Source organism: Ictalurus punctatus, chromosome 22, assembly GCF_001660625.3.
Source record: "Ictalurus punctatus breed USDA103 chromosome 22, Coco_2.0, whole genome shotgun sequence".
NCBI lineage: Eukaryota > Metazoa > Chordata > Actinopteri > Siluriformes > Ictaluridae > Ictalurus > Ictalurus punctatus.
Genome location: NC_030437.2, coordinates 15,617,300 through 15,642,759, shown reverse-complemented (window position 1 = coordinate 15,642,759; position 25,460 = coordinate 15,617,300). Strand labels below are relative to the sequence as shown.

At 40.9% G+C, this 25,460-nt stretch overlaps 1 protein-coding gene across 7 annotated transcripts in view; it reads left to right on the top strand.

Annotated features, from left to right (window-relative positions):
* The window catches only part of cacna1ba (calcium channel, voltage-dependent, N type, alpha 1B subunit, a), a 137,833-nt gene that overhangs the window by 61,982 nt on the left and 50,391 nt on the right, over nt 1–25,460 (top strand). For 5 of the 7 annotated variants that reach the window (XM_053674284.1, XM_053674283.1, XM_017452132.3 and 2 more), the window contains exons 8-20: nt 4,604–4,719; nt 8,280–8,369; nt 8,871–8,954; nt 10,447–10,665; nt 12,577–12,689; nt 12,910–13,022; nt 13,264–13,395; nt 15,651–15,723; nt 15,800–15,917; nt 16,034–16,101; nt 16,439–16,545; nt 22,013–22,048; nt 24,330–25,061. In XM_053674284.1, coding sequence (XP_053530259.1) covers nt 4,604–4,719; nt 8,280–8,369; nt 8,871–8,954; nt 10,447–10,665; nt 12,577–12,689; nt 12,910–13,022; nt 13,264–13,395; nt 15,651–15,723; nt 15,800–15,917; nt 16,034–16,101; nt 16,439–16,545; nt 22,013–22,048; nt 24,330–25,061 — 2,001 coding nt within the window. The remainder of the gene's footprint in view (nt 1–4,603; nt 4,720–8,279; nt 8,370–8,870; nt 8,955–10,446; nt 10,666–12,576; nt 12,690–12,909; nt 13,023–13,263; nt 13,396–15,650; nt 15,724–15,799; nt 15,918–16,033; nt 16,102–16,438; nt 16,546–22,012; nt 22,049–24,329; nt 25,062–25,460) is intronic. The other 2 variants (XM_053674282.1, XM_053674286.1) reach the window with 1 other exon arrangement.

Sequence of the window (25,460 nt, the reverse complement as noted above, 5' to 3'; positions counted from 1 at the left end):
GTGTCAGCGAATAATCCAACACTTTGAGTACAACATACCTCAAAGGCAAATCAGTAGGATTTTGGGACATTGTGCACAATATATAATAAAAGATTCAAGGAATCCGGTCAAATCTCGGTGTGTAAAGGGCAAGGCCGAAAACCACTTCTGAATGTGCGTGATCTCCGATCCCTCAGACGTCACTGTCTTAAAACCCGTCATGAGTCTGTAATGGATCTCCTGACATGGGCTCAGGAATACTTTGGTAAACCTTTGTCAGGCAGCACTATTCGCCGCTGCATCCACAGATGTAAGTTAAGGCTTTACTATACAAAGCAGAAGCCATACATCAACACTGTCCAGAAGCTCCGCCAACTTCTCTGGGCTCGGTCTTATCTGAGATGGACAGTAGCACAGTGGAATCGTGTTTTGTGGTCTGACGAGTCGACATTGCAAATAGTTTATGGACAAAACAGCCGTCGTGTTCTCCGGGCCAAAGAGGAAAAGGACCATCCCAGCTGTTATCAGCGTCAGGTCCAAAAGCCAGCGTCTGTCATGGTATGGGGGTGTGTTAGTGTCCATGGCAGGGGTAACTTGCACATCTGTGAGGACATCATTAATGCAGAAGAAATGTAAACATTTTGGAGCAACATACGCTGCCATCCAGAGCAGGACAACGCCAAACCACATTCTACCCGGATTACAAGCGCATGGTTGCGTAAGCAGAGAGGGTGGGTGCTAGCACGGCCTGCCTGCAGTCCTGTCCTGTCTGCGATTGAGAATGTGTGGCGCATTATGAAGCGCAATATAAGGCAACGAAGACCCTATAGAGCTGTACATCTGAAGAAACGCATAATGGATGAATGGAGGAAAATTCCGCTTGCTAAACTTAATCAACTGGTGTCTTCACTCAGCGTCCAAACGCTTAAGTGTTATTAAAAGAAAAGGTGATGTTACACAGTGGTAAACAGTCGACTGTCCCAACTTTTTTGGAGTGTGTTACAGTCATCAGATTTGAAATGAGTTTATATTTTCAAAAATAAATTAAATGCACAAAGTAAAACATTGAATAATGTGTTAATAATGTGTTTACGATATAGTACAGGGTGAACTGAATTTCCAAATGACTCTTCTTCTTTTTTTTTTTTTTTCATTTTCCATACTGTCCCAACTTTTTTGGAACTGAGGTTGTATATAATAAATATTGTCATGTACGTGTGTTAGTATTAGGAGATCGATCAAATTTAATGAACCTAATTAGCAGAGTGGCCACCAAATTATCAGGATCAGCAGTGTCTGGCGTTGCAAAGTTTACACAGTTATAGACATTGATTTGTTGTCAATTATCAAGTTTGCTTGTTTTTTTAAATTGTTTTTATTAAATGTGCAAAGAATTACTATTTGTGTGTGTGTGTGTGTGTGTGTGTGTGTGTGTGCACGCACATGATGTTGATTTAAGTCATTAAAGTACTGTAGGTAATCCCTTGAGTATTAGAATCTACAGAGAGTCGATACAGTAAGCTCATTATGTAGCTATTCATTTTCAAACAGGTGATATATAAATATATATTTAAAAATACAGCTGTACCTTACGCTGTGGATGCTTTGGACGCCATTTTTCCACCACTTTTTCAAAGACTCGTCCATAAAAAATCTTTTAAACCATAGTGCTGTTGAATTCTCAAATCTGATTGGTCAGAAGATGGTGATTCATTTCCTATATTAATGTGCTTGTATTAAAACATTATTGTTTTTGCAGTAACAATTTGTATGGTTTACGCTCAATGTAAACAGTTTTTTTTTGTAATTGTTGATATAGTAAAATTGTCTGTGTTGGAAGGAGTCTTTAGGAACAGCCAGGTGTAAAGCTGTGACGTTATGCTTTCCATCGCAGGGAAGTCAAAGTCAGGATGAAGAGCTTTGAGCTTTCTGATTGATTAATAACATGACAATGTTAGTTTTTTTGTTTGAAATTTTTTTTGAGTGAAAAAGAGAGGCTGGTGAGGGAACGACAGAACTGTTTTCTCTACAACAAACTGTACAACATGCAACTAGAAATGGATAAAAAGTACGGTTTTCTTTACTAGCTAAAATGTAATCCATGATTACAAATGATTATATTTGTAAAACTTAAAAAAAAAAAAAAAAAAACTCCACGTGTTGAAAAACTTTTGATTGGCAGTGTAGGCATGTTGGATAGAAGTGTTCTTGTAGTGTGTGTGTGTGTGTGTGTGTGTGTGTGTGTGTGTGTGTGTGTGTGTGTGTGTGTTTGTGTGTGTTTGTGTGTGAGAGAGAGAATCTATATTTAGCAGAGATATCAGTGACAGGGATTCCTTCTCAGCAGCCCACACATGTACACGCATATGTACAGGGACTCTTCGTGTCACACTCCTTCTGTTGCTGCATTGCAGGAAGGATGGATGGAGAGGTGGATGGAGCGCCGGTGTTGCTGCTTCATGGCAGAGACACAGATCGCACACACACACACATACTGCTGTGGGCGCAGACAGCTCAGGCAGGGGGAAGTCCTCCTGCCTTGTGCCATGTTTTCTGCGTGATTCTTTTTCCTCCCACTCTTTAACTCTCTCTCTCTCTCGCTCCTTCACCCTGCCTCCTACTTATCTTTCCTTCTCTTCTCTTTTTTTCTCCAAGCTTGTGGTTAGAGCTAATGGAAACTGGGGGATGCTCTCTCTGTGGGTGGAGGGAAAGATAAATAACACTTTCTCCAGCTCAATAACTCCATCAGGGTGGTTTCATAGGCGTTCTCTCCTTCCAGCCTGCATCGCCTCTTTCGGGCTTTTTCCTCTTCACCTTCACCTTCACCTTTGATTTTTAATCGAACACAGATCCACCGAGGTTCATATACAGTACACACCTGGCTGACGGCAGCAATGTGCCATCATGCTTTAATTGCCGTGCTAACAGATAGCAGAAGGTTTTGTTCCTCCTCTTTCTCTCTCTTTCTCTATGTAATAAGGGCCGACACGGTAAATGCAAGCACTAAGTCGCTGCACTTTTAAAATTAGTTTGTTGATTTCTTTAAGATTTTCCTACTTAACCCGTGTTGTAGAGGTCCTCATAGAACCATGATGTAGACGTGGACTCAGTAAAGTATTTCAGCAGACTGAAACACATACATGAAAAAATACTGTAGCAGAGCCAAATGAAAAAACTGGGCACAGTTTATTACTATACTCTTTATTTGTTTATTTATTTATTTATTTTTAAACCTGAACCAGCGTGACTTCTGTAGTAGATCTTCTGTTGTGGTTTATCCAATCACACACGTTTGTGTAAATTATTTAGCTGAAGGCAGGACATCGGACCGGAGACTAGCGACAGGGCTAGAGACAGTAATTCAGAAAGGGATGAGTTTTCACACTTTCATTTCATTTCATTTGCGATTGCGATTTCACCAATTCGAGTAGTTTTCTACAAAAAAAAAAAGCACAAAAAACTCTTCAAGTTGTATCACAATTTTTTTAAAAAGCAGCAGCAAAATCAAGCGTTTTTGGCCGCAACAATCACGAAAAACTCTGTGAAATCCTGTACAGACTGGATAGTTTTGCGCAGTCTTTCACATTGATGTTTGTTGGTAAATGAGGCCTTTTAGCTGTACTCATGTTCGACACACGTGAATCGAAGAGGGCTTTGGCTGAATGTGCATTGTGATGACATCACATGACATGTCTTGGCCCAAACCAAGTTTCCTTGATTTCGCATTCATTTCTGTGATCACAAAATCTCAAAATCCTGGAGGGACTAATTATGGTGTTAAAATATGACTACAGTCTCAATGCAAGGTGCTACTCACTACAGGCTATTCATTTAACTGCATTTTCATGAAGGGTGCCAATAGTTTTTCACATACTTTCTCTCTCTCTCTCTCTCTCTCTCTCTCTCTCTCTCTCTCTCTCTCTTTATCTCTATCTCCCTCCCTATGGAAGCCCTAATAGGTCATGCATTATTATTTTTTCTTTCTAGTTTTCTCCTGATAACAACTTCGTTTTCTCGTGATCTTGACATAAGAAAAAGCCACTTTCTCGCGACATCATTTTATCACGAGAAAATCTCGCGCTTCGTGAACTGTTGGTGCACGCACGTTGTCGTCTTCGCTATCATAAACGTAATAATTGTAGAGATGGACTTTGTTTCTGCATTAAGAGAGTGGAGTGTCCACTTCTCATGTGTCAGACACTAACGTGGAAGTCGTCAATCACTGATAGACATAGAGCTGTTGCAACTTGACAGAGTCCCTCAATGTAAAAACGAATCAGGATGCTGCGGGATCGCACTAAGCGTTTGCTGCCTCAGAACAATAAAAACAACACATTGTTATGTCTAGTACACAGAAAAATTAGGTGGTGATCGTGAGAAAACAACTATTTTGTTGTGTCTGTTAAGAAAGAAAAATAATAATAATACATGGCCTCTTAGGGCTTCCATAATATACAAAGTTCTCCTGGCAGCAGTTACCTTTGTTTTTTTGCTTAGGGTGACTCACCGAACTATGTATACACACACACACACACACACACACATACACACACACACACTACATGGTAATAGTTTTCCCTTGATGCTTTTGTGTTTTTAAGCGTGTGTGTGTGTGTTTCTCCCGCAGGGAGTTTGCTAAGGAGCGGGAGCGTGTGGAAAAGAGGCAGGAGTTCCTAAAGCTGCGCAGACAGCAGCAGATTGAAAGAGAGCTCACCGGCTACCTGGAGTGGATCTGCAAAGCAGGTTTGTGTGTGTGTGTGTGTGTGTGTGTGTGTGTGTGTGTGTGTGTGTGTGAGGTACACTTGGCAGACAATGCTTGCACTCCTGTTCACTACAAAGCTCATCATTCAGACAATTAAATTTAATGTGGCATAACACTGTTGCTAGGCAACTGGAAAATATAGGTGCTGAGCATAAAGCTAGCTGATGAAAGCTAAAGCTGATGATTTAGCTAGCTAGAAAATAGGAATGACACCTTTTACAAGATGTAGATGATGTAAAGGTGTAGAGACCACGAAACAAAACACAACCATTGAAAATATCAACGTTTTCCACAGATTTGTTGGTAAAATGTTAAAAACAGAAGACTCTGACTTCATGAGTCTGATTAAAACTATGCTAATTACACTACTAGCACAAGCTAGTTTCCATGACTCATGAATCGTCAAAAAAAAAAAAAAAAAAAAACGACATTCATGTTGAAAACCTGGTTTGAACGTAGCATATATTCTAGCTGTTGTAGGGAAATGTGCTGTCTCACTGTTTTTTCCCCTGTCCTTGAGCTCTTCATGGTAATTTGCTCACCACAGAGCAGATTAAATTAATCCGTATGGTTAAAAGATGTTATAATCCTGTACTGGGTAAAGTTGTTATCAACCAGGGAGGGTGAAGGATGACACATACTGCTGCATCACAGTGCAGTGTAACACTCCAAGGAAAGCGCTATCCGCCTTCTTCAACATACCCGACATGAGCTCACAGATGCCCATGATTGGCTAGTGCCACTGTAATTGACAGGGGATTGAGAGTCATGGCATCCTTCCAACCCAGAGACCACAGCCATAGAGAGGTGCAGGGATGACGTAATTTTGTACCGGAACCTGGAAGTTAGCATCACTCTGGTTCCCCTCGACAAAAACCTAATAGGATTTTCCCATAGGCCTTTGGATTATCGCGAAAAATAAGCTCTGTGATCAATAAAAGTTTACAATACTAACACGTTTTGTCCATCAAGATAATTTTCACAAATTCACTTCACAAACTTTTATGAAGTTTGAAGCCTAAATAAAATCGCTAGAAATAAAAAGCTAACCGTATGCTATACATGTGCATCTCACAAAATGAGAACATCGTGGAAAAATTAGGGGTTTTTTTTCCATAATTTAATTCAGAAAGAGGAACTCTGATATATTCGAGATTCATCACACATAAAGTGAAATATTTCAAGCCTTTATTTTGTTTTAATCTTGATGAATACGGCATACAGCTCATGGAAATCAAAAGTCCAGTATCTCAGAATATTAGCATAAAGAATTTATAATACAGAAATGTCGACCTTCTGAAAAGAGTGTGTCCTTGGCAGCAAGTTTCTGATCCAAGAATTTACAAAGGAACAGTGTAGTTCCTACCGAGCTGTTAGTATAAACAGTGCCGACCCGAGAGCAGTTTCCCATTCTAACTGCACAGATCTTTCTAAGAGGTCTATTTTCTTTCCTAGACATGTGTCATTTACTCTGGGTTTCCAAGTTGTGAGACACTCAAGTCACTGTGTCATTTCGTGAATCCGCTTTTCAGTTTAATTAAGTTTAAGCTAAGCATCATTTAATCGGTTTAATCACTTTATCCTTTAAACAGCAATTCGTATTAATGCTGTAAGTCCTTACTGAGTAAGAAGCAGATTTGTTCACATTGTGTTGTGAAGGCCAAGTATACAAGCGATTCATGGAAGAAAAAAACTTTCCTGTAATGGCGTAAGAGCTAATTAGCCACTTCTCAGCATGGAGCTTGTCGTCGTCCAGCAGCCCACCAGACCTGCTCTGTGGAGATTTAATTGACTTGGAGGACTAATTGCCAGTCTGCTCTTGTCATGGTAGCCGAGCTTAGAGCTTTTCTAGTATGAAATGAGCCACGTTCCAGTAAACTGCAGACAGACTCGTGTAATTGAATGTAATTATTGCAGATAGCTTGACGTTGAAGGTGACGTGGTTTTGTAATCTATATGTTTTGGTGACAGATTTGAGGTGTCCCAAGATCAGAATCCAAATCCAACCAGACAGCAACTGAGTGATGGCCCGGTGCCGTCCCACGCTCACCACTTTCATCTGGCCCGTATACTGCCATGAAATAACGGTGATGGATTAATCTATATCTGGCTGCCAGAACACAGCCACAGTTCAAACTTGATGAGGTTGTATCTCAAGCATGATGGAAACAGAAGTTACAGCCGGACCACTTTCAAGCCAAAATTGAAACAAGCATTATATATGGATGGTTGTGTTTCTTTAAAACATTTTTGGCTCAAACTCTTTACGAAAATAAAATTGCACTTGACACACTTACCAGTTCTCCAGTTTGTTCCTCTTGGGAATGTTCCATCCAACGGAAGGTTTCTTTATTAGTCAGGGTTCCAAACTGAACCCCTGTCAAAAATCTCTTGGTCAGGTCACTTTATAAAAAAAAGGTGGCTTAGTGGTTAGCACATTTGCTTCGCACCTATGGAGTTAGGGGTTCGATTCCTGCCTCCTCCTTGTGTTTGCTTTGAGGGTTTCCTCCGGGTACTCCAGCTTCCTCCCCCAGTCCAAAGACATGCGTTGTAGGCTGACTGGCATGTCCAAATTGTCAACGGTGTGTGAATGTGTGTGTGATTGTGCCCTGCGTTGGGTTGGCATCCTGTCCAGGGTGTCCCCCACCTTGTGCCCTGAGTCCCCTGGGATAGGCTCCAGGCCCCCCTCGACCCTGTGTAGGATAAGCGGTACGGAAAATGGACGGATGGATGGACGGATAGATTCTCTCAGTGAGAATTACCTGGTAAAATAAATGAAAATATAAGTACTTTTAGTGAGACAGACTCTTTCTAATGAGACATCAGAACATTTATTGAATGTAAATGAATATCAGTATGAATTTAAGCCTAAATTATAACTCCAGGATAAAAAATTTACTGTGGGCCACGCTTGGGGTTGTAGACAATGCTTAATTTTCTAAATCATAATCGCCAAATGATTACGCTCTTAGCGAAAGAAAACGTCATCCAGCGCTCTTAAAGGTTCTTTTGTTTGTTAGTCAAGGGAAACCAATAAAGGTTTTATATAATGAACATCCTTACAACACAGAGGTCCCTTATCAGGGAGGGGCCCCTTTGAGAAGCTGAGAACGCGTCAATAAGCAAAGAACCCCTGAGGAGCCCTTTTTTCAAAGGGTATATAACACTATGAAAACCTTAAATGTGGCTGCTTAGCATTGAGCCACTTTACCTTTTCACAGGAGATTTATCAGCCTGGTCTTTCTTAAAGAATTATTCTCAGCTAAAGTAAAGTATATTCTCAGTATCTTTCCCTTGGTGCTTAAACACCTGCCATTTTCAGATTAAAATGACACCCGGGGCACAAGCTCTTGGCCCAGATGTCCCAGGCTCTTGGCCCTGGAGGACGTAATAGTAATGCAATGTTTCCAAGATTTCAGACTCTCACCTGACAGTTACAGGTCTGCTCAACTGGGTGGAAAGAAATTGCACTCGATGACATCCCTGTCATAACCCATATGCTCCTTCCTGAATGTTAATGTGCTTTGTTCTCCCTGTTCAGAAGAAGTCATGCTTGCTGAGGAGGACAAGAACGCAGAGGAGAAGTCTCCTCTGGATGGTGCCTGGTACAAAAGGAAGTGCAACAACCCAGGTTGGAACTGACTATTATTTTGTTATGAATCTGGCTGCAGCACATGTTACAAATGTGTTATTGCTGTAATACCTTATTTCAATTATTATATAGTGACAGCTTGTCTTTACTAAATATCATACACACTCACAAATACCATTTTATTATTATTATTTTTTTTAGAACAGCTGGTTCGGTGATTGTGTTTTTTAAACGATTATGTTAGTAATCAACCATCGTGCTGAAGTGCCCTCAGTTTGATGACTCAGCTCATGCTGAATGAGTCTGTCCACCTGCATTCTGTATATTTCTGTGCTTTTAACTTAATGTCTGGCTACAGTGGGATTTGATTTGTCGCTTATGTTTTGTATTTGGGTTCTCACACTCGGTGTGTTTTTTTTTTTTTTTTTCTGGCTGCGGTTACACAGATCTCAGATGTTTTGACTCATCCACTTTCCGTTCCAAGACTCTCATTTCTCATTCTGGCCTTTCCAGTTTTTCACATGTGCGTCTCGTTTTCAGTTCTGAAAAGATCCAAGAAGAGCAAGAATGACCTCATCAATGCAGAAGAAGGGGACGATCATTTCACGGATATCTCATCAGTCGGTAAGCGTGGGGCCTAGAATCTAGAATCTGTAAAGAGGTATCTAGAGGTGTTCATCAGGACTGGGATCCTGCAAAAAATAAAGTCATATCGTGGGCTGGTACACTCTAAAATAATAACTTCAGGAGCGGGTGTGGATTGGTCAAGCTTTCTGCAGGAGCAGGTGGGCGTGGGATGTAAAAAAAACAGTCTTGCGCACATCTCTAGTGGCATCTACAAGTTTTAACAAACATGACCATTTTCCCATAAAAGATCTAATATCCTTCAACCAGTTTGTAATTTAGCTCCAATAATAAGAAGTGTGTTACTGTGATATTTCCAGCGTACTGACATATGACTTACTTTATATATGGTAAAGGTGCAGCTTATGATTTCAGACTGCTATAGTGGCTTCAATCATATCTATTTTTCCGTAAATTCAATTCAGTTTTAATTGAACGAAAGATATTGTCACCAGGCAGTTTTACAAAAAAAATCTAGAAATATCTAGATGTATGATCAGGAACCCAGCGGAGACAAGGGCTAGGAAAAACCCTGTAGAGATGACATGAGGAAGAAACCTGGAGAGGAACCAGACCCAAGAGGGAACTCATCATCTTCTGGATGTCACATGAAAAAGGGAAATAGTATTAATGTAGTATTCATGGCACTCTAATGTCAACTTTTGCACCCATCAGTTAGCATTTTTAGCATTTGATGAACAGTTAGCGTGTGGGAGAATAGTAAGCAAAGATGAGGTGGTGGAAAAGTGTATGTAGGTGGCGAGATCGAGGGGCTAGCCAGCCTCAGAGGCTTCTCCTGTGTCAGATTTCCAGATTAAAATAGCCCTTGAAATGATTATTCCTCGTCTCTCCCAGGGCGAATTATGAGATGCTAATGGGCCAATTTTTCACTTCTGTCTCTGTTTTCACACCCGGCCTTGACATTTGAGTTTAATTTGAGTTACTGAGGGTTTAATATAGCACAGAGGTCTGGGAGGCAGACACGGAGTCGGGTCAGGAGCTCCACACCGTCCGTGCTGCTTCATCAGTCACCATTTAGAGCGCATTTATTAGTTTTGCATCTTTGTAACCCAATTTCCAGATGTTTAGTCATATTTCGGGAAATTTGTCATGTTTGTATTGTTCTGTATTCGGATTTCTGTAAAGCTGCTTTGGGACAACGTCCAGTGTTAAAAGCGCTGTGCAGTATAAATACTATTTCATTTCATTTATTTGCATCAACTTCTACATGTTTATGTTGAAATGTTTTAGGGGAATGAATGGGGAATTGAAGAAGCAAGTGTTATCGCATCATAAAATTTAAGAGCCAATCATTTTCCAATATGTAAATTGGTCTAGACACCTACACCAGTTTACCAGAGCGAGGGGGCGGAGCATTTCTGGAGTCGTGTTTAGATTCTGTTCTGCTCTATTAAGATTGTTCTCTAACTCTCTAGCAATGAATTGAATCGTTCGGATTTGTGTAATTGTTCCTCCCTCTCTCTATACTCAGCACCCCAGGGCTCACCGTTCGCTCGGGCTAGCGTGAAGAGCAGCAAGAACGAGAGCTCTTCGTATTTGCGCAGGAAAGAAAAGCGAGTGCGCTTCTTCATCCGGCGCATGGTGAAGTCTCAGGGCTTCTACTGGACTGTGCTGTGTCTGGTGGGCCTGAACACGCTGTGTGTGGCTATAGTGCACTACGACCAGCCCGAATGGCTCACCTACGCTCTCTGTGAGTACACACTACCCCTAGTGGATTATAAAACAGTGCTTCTCAGTCTGAGGCCTCCTTTTCAGTGTGGATTTGTGTTGATACCCCACTTATTATAACCTGTGGAAAGTTAGTGTAAAGCATACATATTAGAAGTGAGGTATCATTACTAGCTAACTACTCTGGCAGGGGCTGTTGCCATGAAATTCATTTGCCCTTAAGTCTAATCCTAATGTAATCTGAATAAAATACAAATATATGCGTATAGGCAAGGGCAAAAGTTTGCATCTCCCATGCTTTTAAAAAAAACTTTTTTTCTGGAAAAGAAATTGTACCTCTGTTTTACAGTTTATCTACAAAAAATAGAACTCTAAGGCGTTAGAAATGCATTGTGGGTGTATCCTGGATGTAACAAGACCGCAATCCAACATTCAACCTAAGCCAAAATCAACAGGAAAAAAAAAATAGTTTGAAAAGAAGTTTTGTCATGACCCTCTCAGTCTCCAGACCTGATCTGAAGAAGGCGGTGTGTGAAATCTGGCAGCGTTAGAACAGATATGTCAGGAAAGATGTGCGTGGGTTGGTGGACTCTGCAGAGCTGAGGATCTCAAGTGAGAGGATCCAAAAGCAAAGGCAAAAGATGGGCACGTTTTTAGAGTATATTTATATCATATTCAGATAGAGAGATACAGTTGAGCTGATTTCTGTTTGATTTTTCTTTTACTATTAACATCTTACCATGCGGTGTTCGACACCATTTTCTAAATACATTTTTAATGTTTGAGAACGAAAAAATCTGGGTTCAGAAAATATCATCCGGAGTTCGCGAGAACTAATGATGCCACAGCCGACCCGAATCGACCGTGCTCTCGAGGACGGTGGAATACTCTCCCCCGTATCAATCAGCAACAATAGTCAATCATCTGTGGGCTCACGCATGCAGGAGAGATTGGATACCGCTTTCCTCCGAGTGTGTTACGCTGCCCTGTGACGTTGCATGAAAAGAAGAGGCTGGTAGCTGTCGTGTGATGGGGTGACCTCAATGGAGGGTGGGAATTGGCCGCGACTAAATCAGGGGACCCCCCCCAAAAAAATAAAAATAAAATAAATAATAAAAATAAATAAATAAATAAAAAAGGAAAATTCTCTGAAATGTACTGCATTACTGAGATATGACATAGCACATGCTAATTTGTGTGTACAAGGGGATTCAATTAATTAAGTGTAAAATAATTCTGTGATTTATGTCAAAGTCTGGGATAAAACCTACTCACGCATATTAAAAACCCAAATTCATATTCAATATCACAAACACACAAAACCAAAGTTTTTACTTTCTGTCTATTTATTCTATTTTATGGATTGTGGACCTTTTATTGATGAATTCATTTCTTAAAGGGGTCATGAAATACAAGAGGTCTTTGTACCATTAAAACGTCCTGCAGGTTTCTGTAGCTTAATACATCCTTCTCGGTACCAAATTAGCATTTATTTAACCGAGCTCCAAAAAATGGTTTGTTTGGTTGTGACGGGATTTGTGATGTCACACAGACAAATACATTTGCATATGACTGCCCCTACAGCAAGACATTAACACCTACTTTTACATCATCTCACCGTTGGCCCCGCCCACTGGTGCTCAGTCGCCCAAAAACACTTCCACACGTGTTACGGCAAGGGGCGTTGATAATTAATTCATAGGCAAATATGTGAACCAATCATAGCAGCACGTGGTTACGTTGAAGTCTTGTTGTGGTAAAGGACACAAAAAAATATCGTTTCAGTCAGAGGGTCAAAGACAGGATGGATTAAGGTCATAAATTACTGAATGTCATGACCTGTCATGACCCGTTTAAATTTTTGTATCATTTTGTTCTCAACGTATTTAAAGCTACATTTGAAATGTATGAAATGATCCATACGTCATTACAGATCTGGCCGAGTTTGTATTCTTGGGCCTGTTCTTGATTGAGATGAGTCTGAAGATGTACGGCCTCGGCCCCCGGAGCTACTTCCACTCTTCCTTCAACTGTTTCGACTTTGGCGTGAGTGTCTCCTCAGCGCAAACAACTGTGATGAATTGCCTCTGAAATACCATACACTGCTGTTACTGCCTTGAGCAGTGATAAAGCACCACAGAATATATTTCAGATGCACGTTTGGGGAATTGCTGTTGCACTAGTATCAGAGTATGAGAAATAAGAACGGGCACAAATCTCGTGAATGAATTAGGATGTTTGTCCATTCTGTCTCTGTTATGTCCAGGTGATCGTAGGGAGTATTTTCGAGGTGATATGGGCAGCAGTTAAACCCGGGGCATCTTTCGGCATCAGCGTGTTACGAGCTCTGCGGCTGCTGAGGATCTTCAAGGTTACAAAGTGAGAAAAGAGAAATATCCCTGATGCTGGTGTCATATTTCAGGGCGGATGTCCGTTTCCAGAGTGCTGCCTCCATGTTATAATCCACTGCAGATTTATTGTGTTTTCTGAGACTCCTTCCCAGACGTATTCCCTTTCGGAAACAAAGTTATTTCGGAAGCATGCTAGCTGTATTGATTCACTGAAAGCTTTTTGGGTGTGATGTATTTGTTTGTGTGTGTGTGTGTGTGTGTGTGTTTAGGTATTGGAATTCTTTGAGGAACCTGGTGGTGTCTCTGCTCAACTCTATGAAGTCTATCATCAGCCTGTTGTTCCTCCTGTTTCTCTTCATTGTGGTGTTCGCGCTGCTCGGAATGCAGCTTTTTGGGGGACAGTGAGTATTCACACTCCTTCTTGCTTTATTTTTTTGGAAACTAATTAATTAATTAATTAATTAATTCATTCATTCGTTCAAAAGATGTTAAGAGGTTAAGATGGTGGGCTACTGATTAGAAGGTTGTGAGTTCAAAACCCCAGCACTACCAACTGCCACTGTTGGGCCCTTGGGTTAAGGCCTTTAACCTTCAACTGCTCAAGTGTATAAATGAGATAAATGTAAGTCCATCTGGATAAGGCTGTCTGCCAATGCCGTAAATGAGTCTATACACCCTGGAATACACCCTGCATGAGATGTCACTCAATCACAGGACACCCTTAACACACACACACACACACACACACACACACACACACACACACACACACACACACACACACACACTCATTCACACATACAGACAGTTTGAAGTCACCAATTAACCAACTGACATGTTTTCAGGACCTGAAAACATGTCTATTTTACTAGTTTATTGTGACTACAGATTTTTTCTTTATTTCTGATATTTTACTTTATTAATACTACTACTACTACTACTACTACTACTACTACTACTACTAATAATAATAATAATCATCATCATCATCATCATAATAATTACTGACTTTTTAAAGTTGTATAAAAAGCAGAATAAGACTGTATAAGAATAAATACAATTAGAAAAAACTTTATCATCCATCTTTGACCTCTAACATATCATTCTGCCTGAGAAAGAATTTGAATTCAAGATGGAGCTGTTTTTAGCCCTACAACGTCTTTTTGTCCATTTCTATAGATTTTCATACAGTGACGGAAACCATAAACGAGTCTATCTGAGTTCACTAAATAACAGCACACTGTGTGTGATGATCTAGACAAGAGCACTGAACAAAGTTAACCTGGTTAAACATTTTAGAAAAATTTCTCTCAATGGAGCGAACTTCAGACAGCAAACACGTCTCTGTTGAGAGGGCCACGTTTGGCCATATTCTCTCTTTAAAGGATTTCTACCCAGGCTGAATTGTTTGTAGTTTGTGGTTTTAGCTTCAAGGTTTTGTGTGTGTGTGTGTGTGTGTGTGTGTGTGTGTGTGTGTGTGACAAGCATTGGAATGGATTCCATTGGGATGAATAAAAAATAGCCCCGTTTTGGTTTTGGTTTCTCTCTGCTATGAATTATTGATAGAGCAGTGTAACGGAGGAACTGCCTGTGTGCACTTTCGCCACAAGGTAAATATCGTCTGAAACGTGTAAACATCCAGTGACACGATCCTCCGTAACGATCGGCGACTTGCATAAACAAATAGTTTCCGCAAGTCGAGGCCGAGGAAAGTTACAGAACAGTCGATTCTGGCATGTGATCAAAATGCCAATGTCAATGTGCTTTTCTTCTTTTGAAGACATAGGAGTTCCCTAAAGCCTGTAGATTTTTTTTTTGGTGGTGGTGGTGGTGGTGGTGGTGGTGGTGGTGGGGGGGTTATAATCGTTATTTGAGGAAGAATTTTAATATCCTCATGCTGCGTTCAGGTGCTCATAGGAAGATTGTGCTTATCGGAAGGGGAACTAGTAACTACTCACTTCAGTCAGTTTCTCCTCCAGGAAAAGGTCCAGAGGATGCTCACCTTTTAATTTATAACTGAATAATTACATTTTTCCCCCTTTTTTAAAAATGTATTTATTTATTTATTTATTTTTACTTTTTTTTACATTTTACAATAATTACATTTTGCACATTTTTCCCCCTAAAAAGAAAGAAACATTCTCAGTACTTTGTAACAAAACAATTTGTTGAGTGTTTCCTAATGTAATGTCAAGCTTTGTATTGTAGCAACGCACAATAAGCACATAAAGACAAATGCGTTAACCGATTCTATACCCTAGGTAACTGTTCCCAGGGCTGTGTGGGAAGGAGTGCGATAATGAATATTTATGACAGATTCGTGTATTTTTTTTTTTATAGCTCCCTGCATTATTTATGAAGGTAAAGGTGCGGAGATGATCCTAGGCCATTTTAATAGTGTCTTGGCCATTAGAAACGTGTAGAACAATTTATTATTCAACATTCTTTTCAATGGTTTAATGGTAACTGAAGCGAAATGGACAAGAAGGAGGCCTGGAAGTCTGGAGCAGATGGTGGTTCCCGGTTTGAGTAACTGAAATGAGATAGTTGATAGTAATAATTGTAAATGAGTTTTAATTGTTACAGTATATTGCTTATCCTGTCACTAAACATTCTACATGTAACCTAAAAGTGATTGCTTTTCTCTGTAATCCAGGTTTAATTTTGAAGATGAGACCCCGACAACGAACTTCGACACTTTCCCAGCAGCAATTCTGACGGTGTTCCAGGTAAGAGTTGGATCCACAGTCGAATGTTTCGTTTTTCTCGGGTCAGGTCTGGTCAGAGATGTGCTTTCTGTTGTAGATTCTGACAGGAGAAGACTGGAATGCAGTGATGTATCATGGGATCGAGTCTCAGGGAGGAGTGGGCAGTGGCATGTTCTCCTCCGTCTACTTCATCGTCCTCACGCTGTTTGGAAACTGTATCCTTCTCTCGGCAGAAAAACAAGCACCGCATTGTAACCCCGTGACAGGTCGGACCTGCGTGGTATCAGTGCTGACCGTGTGTGCTTTATTTCCTTAAGTCACGTCTGTTCAGACACTCTTCTTAACGTCTTCCTGGCTATTGCTGTCGACAACCTTGCAAACGCACAGGAACTCACTAAGGTGGTTTATCCATTCACACACACACACACATCCTGAATCCAGGGTTAAACACGAGGAGATCCTATCTCCAGACCCGCCGTACACTGCTGCCCTTTAATGGCTCCATAACCCTGTCTGTGTCGGCTGTTTACCGCTGACTGATGCTCATCCCGCTCAGTAACTCACACTAATGGAGTTCCATGTTTCAGGCAGGATTTATGGCTTTACATTAATACTGTATCTACAGTACACAGAAGGAGCACACATATTATCGGTCGCTTGGGACGTCACGGGATTTGATTTTTCGAGTCCGAAACATGGGTCGTACATTCAGTCATTAAACCCTCCTTTATCACAGGATGAGGAGGAACAGGAGGAGGCCATCAGTAAGAAGCTGGCCCTCCAGAAGGCTAAAGAGGTGAAGGAAGTCAGCCCCATGTCAGCTGCTAGCATCTCTCTCGCAGCGTAAGTAACAACCCCACTGCTGCTGGAATGCATCACTTAGAAAACCACATTTCTTGTCTGTATATGTTGTTTTTTTATATTTTTTTATAAGTGTTATCCATGTGTCTTGAATTCTTAAGTACTGTAATGTCTAGTGTCTGGACTGATTAAATGTGTGTATGTGTGTACGTACATATGACGTACAGTGTGTGTGTGTGTGTGTGTGTGTGTGTGTGTGTGTGTGTGTGTGAGGTTCATTTCTATGTATGTTCTGTCTTCAGTACAACACCTCTAGCCCAGACTATTTGATTTGATTGATAAGCCATGATGGAAAAGGGATAAACATCATATTATAAAGGACATTAGGCTTGTAAAGGACATTCAAGTATTTCTTTCCACTAGTTATCACTAATACTACCTCTTAATCTTAACACATCTACCTGTACTGTAAATCCATGACTTAGGAGATTTGTTACACCAATAAATTGCATTTCACTACACGTTTTTTATTTATTTATTATAACTCTAAGTAGAATATTGTTGCTCGAATGGGCTTTAAGGTTGAAAAAAACAAACCTTAAAACATATAAGAAATAGCTGCCATGTCATTATGGCCAGATTGTTTTCCGATACCGATATTCATCCCAACCCAGTAGTCGTTTTTGATTTGTTTAAGGATTATAGTGACATTTACATGTTGAATGTTCTTTGCTTGATTTTTGGTATCAGTTTACAGGAGTGGACAAATCATAAATTCATCCGCCAGCCGCACCAGGCAAATAAAAGCTCCAGTGTGCTGCCGTAGACCTGTAACCATGGTTACCTGGAAACCCAAGTGACTAGAGTAAAAAGTTGTAGGTAGTGTAATAACGTATGAAGTGCTAGCTAGCTAGTTATGCGCGGTGATACAGAATAAGGGAGAGGAACGTGTTTGCTATCACGTAGCACATCGTGTTCGCGTCCTTGACAAAATGTCAGCAGGTCGTTGGAGGATGTTTTGGCTACACATGAAATATATTATTCAAGTCTGGCTGGCGTCTTTCGTTTCTCTCTGGATTAGATTAAGCACGTGGTGACTATATGTTTGTGCTAGCCGAGGAGCTTTGCGCAGGACTTCATTTTAGTTTCCACATAACTGCGTCTCTTAACCTTATACACGTTCATCTGTAAAAATCGTTCCACCGATTTTGGGTGATACTTGGACGTACTGTATAGAGGAGCAGGTGTCAGGATTCGCGAGTGTGTGAGCATTGAGGTGTGTCACAACACCGTGAAGCGTATTAAATTTAAGCATAGCTACATACTAAATGAAAACGTTTTGTTTTGTAAAAGTCAGTAAGGATTAGGGTTTTTTTTCTTTTTCTGGTCGTTGACTCTACTTGTCCATCGGGCAACTAAGAATAAAAACCTACAGTAGTATCCTGTACACAAAATTTGCCCTGGACACCCGGCCTACTGATTTGTCCACCCCTGAGTTTAGATTTCTGTTCTGAATTATCTCTATACTGTATTTACAAGACATTTTTCCTTCTTCTATAAATCGTCTGCAACATAATATCAACCCTTTCATGCATAGTATCCACACTTATGGACGATTCAGTTCAGGCTGTTTTCAGTAAAACGTCAGACATAACTCATCCCCCAAATTGTTCCAGACCATTACTGCAGTTTAAAATAAATCATCATGCTGATTTCTGTTGCTCTGAGTTTGCATGGCTCTGGTATAGCTTTACTAGCTTTCTATAAATAATAATAAATTGCTCCCAATTCTAATGAATGCTATAGTTTTTCTAAAACCTGGGATTTTTGTTTACCTCCCAAATTAGCTATATCATGCAACAGTCCTAACCCACATACATTTTGGTAGTCAAGAATATTGCTATATTGTAGAGCTTAATGCAAACAATTTGTGTTTATAAACACCAGAAGGATTTATTTATTTATTTTTTAATTTTCAGGTGTAATTCCAGGTTTTTTTCATTTTCCTCGGGGGTTGGGGGGGTTGTTGGGGCACACAATTGGCTTAGTGGTTAGCACGTTTGCCCCACACCTCCAGGACTGGGGGTTCAATTCCCGCCTCCGCCCTGTGTATGTGAAGTTTGCATGGGAAACCCCCCAATGCTTCGGGGGTTTCCTCCAGGTACTCCGTTTTCCTTCCTCAGTCCATATACACATGCATTGTATGCTGATTGGCATCTCTGAATTGTCCATAGTGTATGAATGGGTGTTTGAATGTGTGTGCGTTGGTGCCCTGTGATGGGTTGGCACCCCGTCCAGGGTGTCCCTCACCTTGTGCCCCGAGATCCCTGGCATAGGCTCCAGGTTCCCTCGCAATCCTGTCCCTCGCCTTGTGCCCCGAGATCCCTGTGATAGGCTTCAGGCTCCCCCTCAACCCTGTCCCTTGCCTTGTACCCCGAGATCCCTGTTATAGGCTCCAGGCTCCCACTCAACCCTGTCCCTCGCCTTGTGCCCCGAGATCCATGGGATAGGCTCCAGGCTCCCCCTCAACCCTGTCCCTCGCCTTGTTCCCCGAGATCCCTGTGATAGGCTTTAGGCTCCTCCTCAACCCTGTCCCTCGCCTTGTGCCCCAAGATCCCTGTGGTAGGCTCCAGGCTCCCCCTCAAGACTGTGTAGGAGAAGTGGTACAGAAAATAGATGGATGTTTTATCCTTTTTTACTCATGGTATTCCTACACATGGAACACATCTTTTTATTTATTTTTTTAAAATATAAGTCATATTTAGAACTTTTAGAGGTTAAAAATTCATTTGATATGCAATTTTAAGTAACGAATCTGGATATTTTTCCAATTTATGCATGAAAGGGTTCATTTGGATAAACCTGAAGGATAAATGTGTTGCTAAATAGTATGTTACTTTTGTCATTCAGTTGAAATGTCTGTCATGCTTCAGTTGAGGTTGAGTTGACTTTTGTGGCGTAGGGCCCGAGTCTGTGACTGACATCTCCACCGGCTCAGGCCCTGCTCCGCTCTTTCTTTCCCCTCCGATCTTTTTTCCTTCTGTTCTTTCTTTGATTTGTGCCGTTTTATAAGGCTCAATGGAGGTGCGCTGTCGCACGGCTCCTCCAACTCCAGCTCTGATTCCCCGTGAGTTTCTTTACTCTTATCTTGTGCTCCTGCATTTCTCATCCTCCTCCTTTTTTGCAGTCAATCTCTGTCTCAAGGCCATCTTTCCATCTTCAGTCACTTTAAATGTACACTGATCAGAGCTCTGAATGTGCTGCATCTCCTGTAATGTATACTCTACTATGATACTTGATACAACATCAGGTGTACAGGTTACATAATCTTACTACACTATATTGTATTCATTTGTTATTGTATTGATCCTTATACTTTAATTAGATATTAAAGCAGTGTGGTGCGGATGCTCTAGTTATACAGCCCGGCTCCAAAACTATTGGAATGGCAAGGCAAATTCATTTGTTATTGCTCTAGACTGAAGACATTTGGGTTTCAGATCAAAAGATGAATATTTGAAGAGAGTTTAGAATTTCAGATTTCATTTCCTGGTATTTATATGTAGACGTGTTAAACGAGATAGAGCGTAGCACATTTTGAATCAGACCACCCAATTAGTACGCAAGCATAAATACTGGAACATGTGACTGACAGGTGTTTCTTGGTACCCAGGTATGTCCGGTTAGACTGATTGTTTATACAATAAATAAGTCTGAATGTCTACTCTTGGTTTTAACCCTCAGTTTCACATGTAAAGACTGCATTTGTTGTTAAAAAGGAAAAGCAAACTGGAGGAAACTGCAATAAAAGCTTGAAAAAGCAACACAAAAGAAGAAACCAACAATTAGGTGATGTCAAAGAGTCGCAGGAGTGATACAGTTATTGCAAGCAAGGGATATGTAACCAAATATTGCGTTATTTACTTATGTTTACTTCAAGACTTATCTGTTCCTATACTTTTGCTCGCCTGAAAATAATTGGGTGGTCTGATGCAAAAGGTTCTTTGTTTTATGTTGTTCAACACATCTAGATGTAAATACCTGGAAATAAAAGCTGAAATCCTAAACTCTCGTCTCATATCCGTCTTTTCATCTCAAACTCAAACGACTTTGGTGTATAGCAAAAAATAAATAAAAAATTTGTTGGCCTGGCCGTTCCAATAGTTTCGGAGGGAACTATATACATAGGTCCTTATCCTTTGGGGCATTTTTTATTTGGTTAGAGATTAGGGCTAAACCGGGGTATTCAACTAAAATTTGTAAAGGTCGAGTTGCATAAAATTCCTAGCTTAGAAACGTCTCAGGCTCTGAACAGACAATCCACCGCCTCTTTCCAGTTTAACTGGAACATTGAAGGAGCCAAGTTGTCACTTCACTGATCAAACCAGAGAAGGTAAATAAAATGTAAAAGTCTGTGAAAACTCATTCTCAGTAAGCTGCCTTGAGCGAAATCATTTACATTAATATTTGACATTTAGAGGACATTTGTGTCTGCGCTTCTCCATAGGTGGGAGCTTTAGCAAAATTCTGCACAAAAATGGTTTTAAAATGCCACCGTGTCAGCAGATTTTTCACGTCACACCTCCTTTACCCACAGCAGCACAGGCGCATTGATTTCTTACCATGTTTGACCTTGGCACATGAGCTCTAAATGGGAAAATACTGGTGTACACCCAATCTAATTAGCACTACAGCAGTATTTACTATTAAATTATGCATATACATGCCTACACTAAATTACAGCTCTAGGAGAGTGGGCTTTCTACTGGGATGGATATTAGCTTTGATGCTGTGCTGTTCCAATTTAGCTTTGTTTTAGCTGGATGAACTGTATGTTCAGTGTTAGCTGTTAGCATAGCAGTGTAGTTGGCAGTTTGTCCTTTATTTCCTGAGCCAGCTGTGTGTATGTGAACAAGTGTTACTACCACAAGTGCTTTCGCTGGTGTCGAGTGAGTCAGCACTTCTGCCAACCAAAGCCTGGAGTGCCTGCCATCTGCGGGCACACACACACACACACACACACTACACACACACAGAGCGAGCTGTTCAGCTATGCAAGACTAGATTTATTCACAGCAGAACATGCAAGATCTTTTGACATTTTATTGGAGCTTTGAACTTTTATTTTGTATTAAATCTCTCTCTCTCTCTCTCTCTCTCTCTCTCTCTCTCTCTCTCTCTATATATATATATATATATATATATATATATATATAAAAATTACACTTCAGAGGAGTTAATTACAGTGACATGACAAAGCAAGAAAAGAAGATTGCATTTATGTAACTAGTTTCTAAATGTACTTTTATTTTACTTTGTTTCTCCTATGATATATGTTCCTTTTTGCTTGTTCTGTGTCTATTCGTCTGTCTCTTTGTCTGTATTTTCCCTGTCGGGTGTCTCACTCTGTCTTCTAACCTTTTCTTTGTGGCACTATGGGAATTCCTTGTGTCTGTGTGTGTGTGTGTGTGTGTCTGTGTGTATTTGACTGTATGTTCGTGTGTTTTAGGAATTATGTCTGCTCCCCCGCCCATCACTACTTGAGGTAATGGTACCATAAAGGACACTGCCGAGACCTCCCTTCCATACTCAAACCTGTATTGTATATGTATCTAAGTCATATGTACCAGCATTGCACTCATCATTGTGGTTGGTGTGTATACATGTGTAGACTGGAAACATGACAGTATTTTGCCCATCCTTCATTCTCTGCATCTGAGGTTAAACGTTTTGTCTTTAGTTAATTCCAAACAACAACAACAACAACAACAACAAACACTCATGGGTTTTGCACTCGATTGCATCACTTTAATGAGGTTTTAAGATTTCTCAACTCCTTGATTGCCGTTTTTTCACTCAGCATCGGGAGAACAAATCATGTATATGTATACATTTTCAAGGTTTAGCAGCGAGCACCAATTATCTCTATTATACAAGGCCTCTTCATAGCCGAGCAGAAGTATTTAAGTGAAAGTGCTGTTAGAAATGAAAATAAAACCCAACATGATTATTGAGTCAAGTTAATGTTCCTTAGCCTCTCTGAGTTGCCCCGACAGTCCTGTATTAGTAATTCATAATCAGTGCTACGTCAGTGGTGTCTAGTGGGAATTCGATGTGTACGTCATACACCAGCTCAGATATTTCATACATTGTTTTGGCATGAAAGAAGTCTAACTAAACAGTGGCAGGTAGGAGCCACAGCCAATCATGAGAAAGCGAGTGAGAGAGTGTGAGAGTCTGATATGTGAGATTCAGGATTATATTGCTCTTTGCTCTTTGGGCTGTTCAACTTGTGCCTAACATGTTTGATAGTCTGGAGAGTAAAATACACAGATTTAGTAATAAAATACATTGAGAACGCAGTTTGGGTACAGAAGTACACAAAGCAGAAGTGAGCAGACATGATAGTTTTATCCTTTATACTGTATTTCAGAGAGATAAGGTTAGTGAGCCTGATAGACGTGTGAATGTGTGTACTTGCAGCTGCTGTGGAGAACAACATAGCACAACTCACGTTATGAAATGCTTTTACTCGCGATAGTAGCTTGCTTGCAATAAATACTTTTCGACCAAAATCTTAAACCCAGCAGCTTCAGGTCTGGCTTGGAATGAAAACCTGGTCCTTTGTGCCCTTCAGCCTCGGAGGACTTGTTTGTACAGTAACCTGTTACCTGCTGCAATAGTTGTTACATATATATGACTTACATACTCATATACGATACTTTAGGTCTTCTGTCCTGAAACCGGTGAGACTGCAATAAGGTGTACCTGAAATAGATTTGTGAAAAGAGGAGCTTGCATGCACGTTTGTACTCTCACTCTCTTTCTTTTCAACAGGAGCGCATTCCTAATTATGATTACGCCTGAGTTTTTGATTGCTGCTAAATGATTTGAAAATGACACCACGCTAAGTATAAGGCAAAATAAATTACACACATCACACTTGAGAAATTAGGCCATGACTTTAATTAGAATCAAGGAAAATATGTTAAACCTTGTTTTAATATAAAATGACCAAATGCTAGCTATGTATAGAGCGGAATTTCTTAGAAACTGTCATGCTCTACAGTGTCACACTAGCATGAGCAGCATTGCATAATGAGATCAGAACTTCACCAGTGTTCAGCGTGCAGTTTATCACTGATTTACTGGTATTAGTGATTCAGATCCATTAAAAAAAAAATGTCAGCGAGACCAGAGAGAAGGACTTTAAAAAGCTCCACCATGACATTCAAGTCCGTATCAAAACCCTTGAACAGTAAGTCTTAGAAGAATGGCAACAACAAAAGGATTACCAAAAAACTTGCCATTGAGAAGATGCATGCAATCAATCCTGCAGTTCAAGGAAGGAGATTTATGGTATTCTTAGAGTTTCATCTGACCAGGCTTAATCCTTTGTACCCACCCCTTAAATGTCATGTTCCTTGCGCATCTAATATCTGTGTTTGGGATGCATGATGCTACGTTGGTTAGCTATAATCTGCAGGCATTCGCAGGCAAGAAATAACAGCATGTCGAGTATTGTAATTTGACATCCATAAAGACCCTCTTTTCTCTCACAGCAACAAAAGCACACACAAAAAAGTCCAGAATATGCATATTTTTTGCTTACATGTAGCATAAAAAGTATGGCTCTGTAATGTTTTTATCTGAAATGGACTGCAGAAAGACCTGGACAGTAGTAAAGAATTGTTTCATATTCGCTGACAGTAAAAGGTGGTCTTGACATGGATGGGCAAAGTTTATCTCTGGTCCCATATCTTGGTTAACTGAAAAGCTCTTATTGGAAATGAACCCCTCCTTCCATTGATTCCTCTCTTCTCCAGTCAAGAGCAGCGGCGCTCGCTGAAGATGATGTCCGTATGGGAGCAGCGCACCACGCAGATCCGTAAGCACATGCGAGCCAGCAGTGAGGCCCTGTACCACGAGGAACTCAACCCTCGCTTGACCTCCACTCAGCACCTACGGCCCGACATCACCACCCACCTGGACCGGCCACTGGTGGTGGAGCCACGATGCGACTGGGACAAGCCCAGGGATTTGAGAGTCGAAGCAGGCACACCTGAGGACCCCAACCCACAGGTACCCTCTGATCCCCTTGCCATGGAGCCTCCTCAATCCCAACCCCCACGTAAACACCATCATCGGAGACGCGAGCGAACTTCCAATGAAGCCCAAGAAAATGGTGAAACTGGAGCCTCACGTCACCACATACACCACAGCCGCATCAAGGAGACTGAGGGCACACGGGCCAAAGATGGCAAGAGTGAGCGCAGCCACAGCCGTGATGCTAGAGGAGAACACAGACACCACCGTTCGCATAGGGCAGGACGCGAAGGCAATGGTGTTGTCTGTGCCAAGAGCGAGAGACGCTCGCACCACAGAGAAGGCTCACGCTCGGCCAAGGGGGATGGAGAGAGGAGCTCACGAGGGGAGGAAGGGGGCAATGGGGGCAGGAGGAGGCACCGGCAACGGGCCGGCAAGGCGCAGTCTGCACTAGAGGACGGGGAGCAGAGGGAGGATGGAGAGCGAGAAGAGGACAAGCCTCCAGAGCACACGTAAAACACTGCAATTATTCCATTATAACTTTATACATCCATTATAGCCGAGTTTCACTATAACTAACCATAGTTTCAGTATAACACAGTAACTCACACATGATTGTCATCAGATCGAAAACACCTGACTCTAATTTCACCTTCACATTAACTGCTAATCCTAGAGGTTCATATACTTTTACCAGAGATATGTAATATTGGATCATTTTCCTAAAAAAAAAAAATCATCTCATTTGTTCAATTGGGTTCTCTTTGTCTGCTTTTAGGACTTGAGTGAAGATCTGATGATGTTTTAGGTCATATTTATGCAGAAATGTAGAAAATAGTAGTAAATTGTCACAAACTTTCAAGCACCACTGTACATGCTCCTGATGCTAACTATAAATATGACCAGCTATT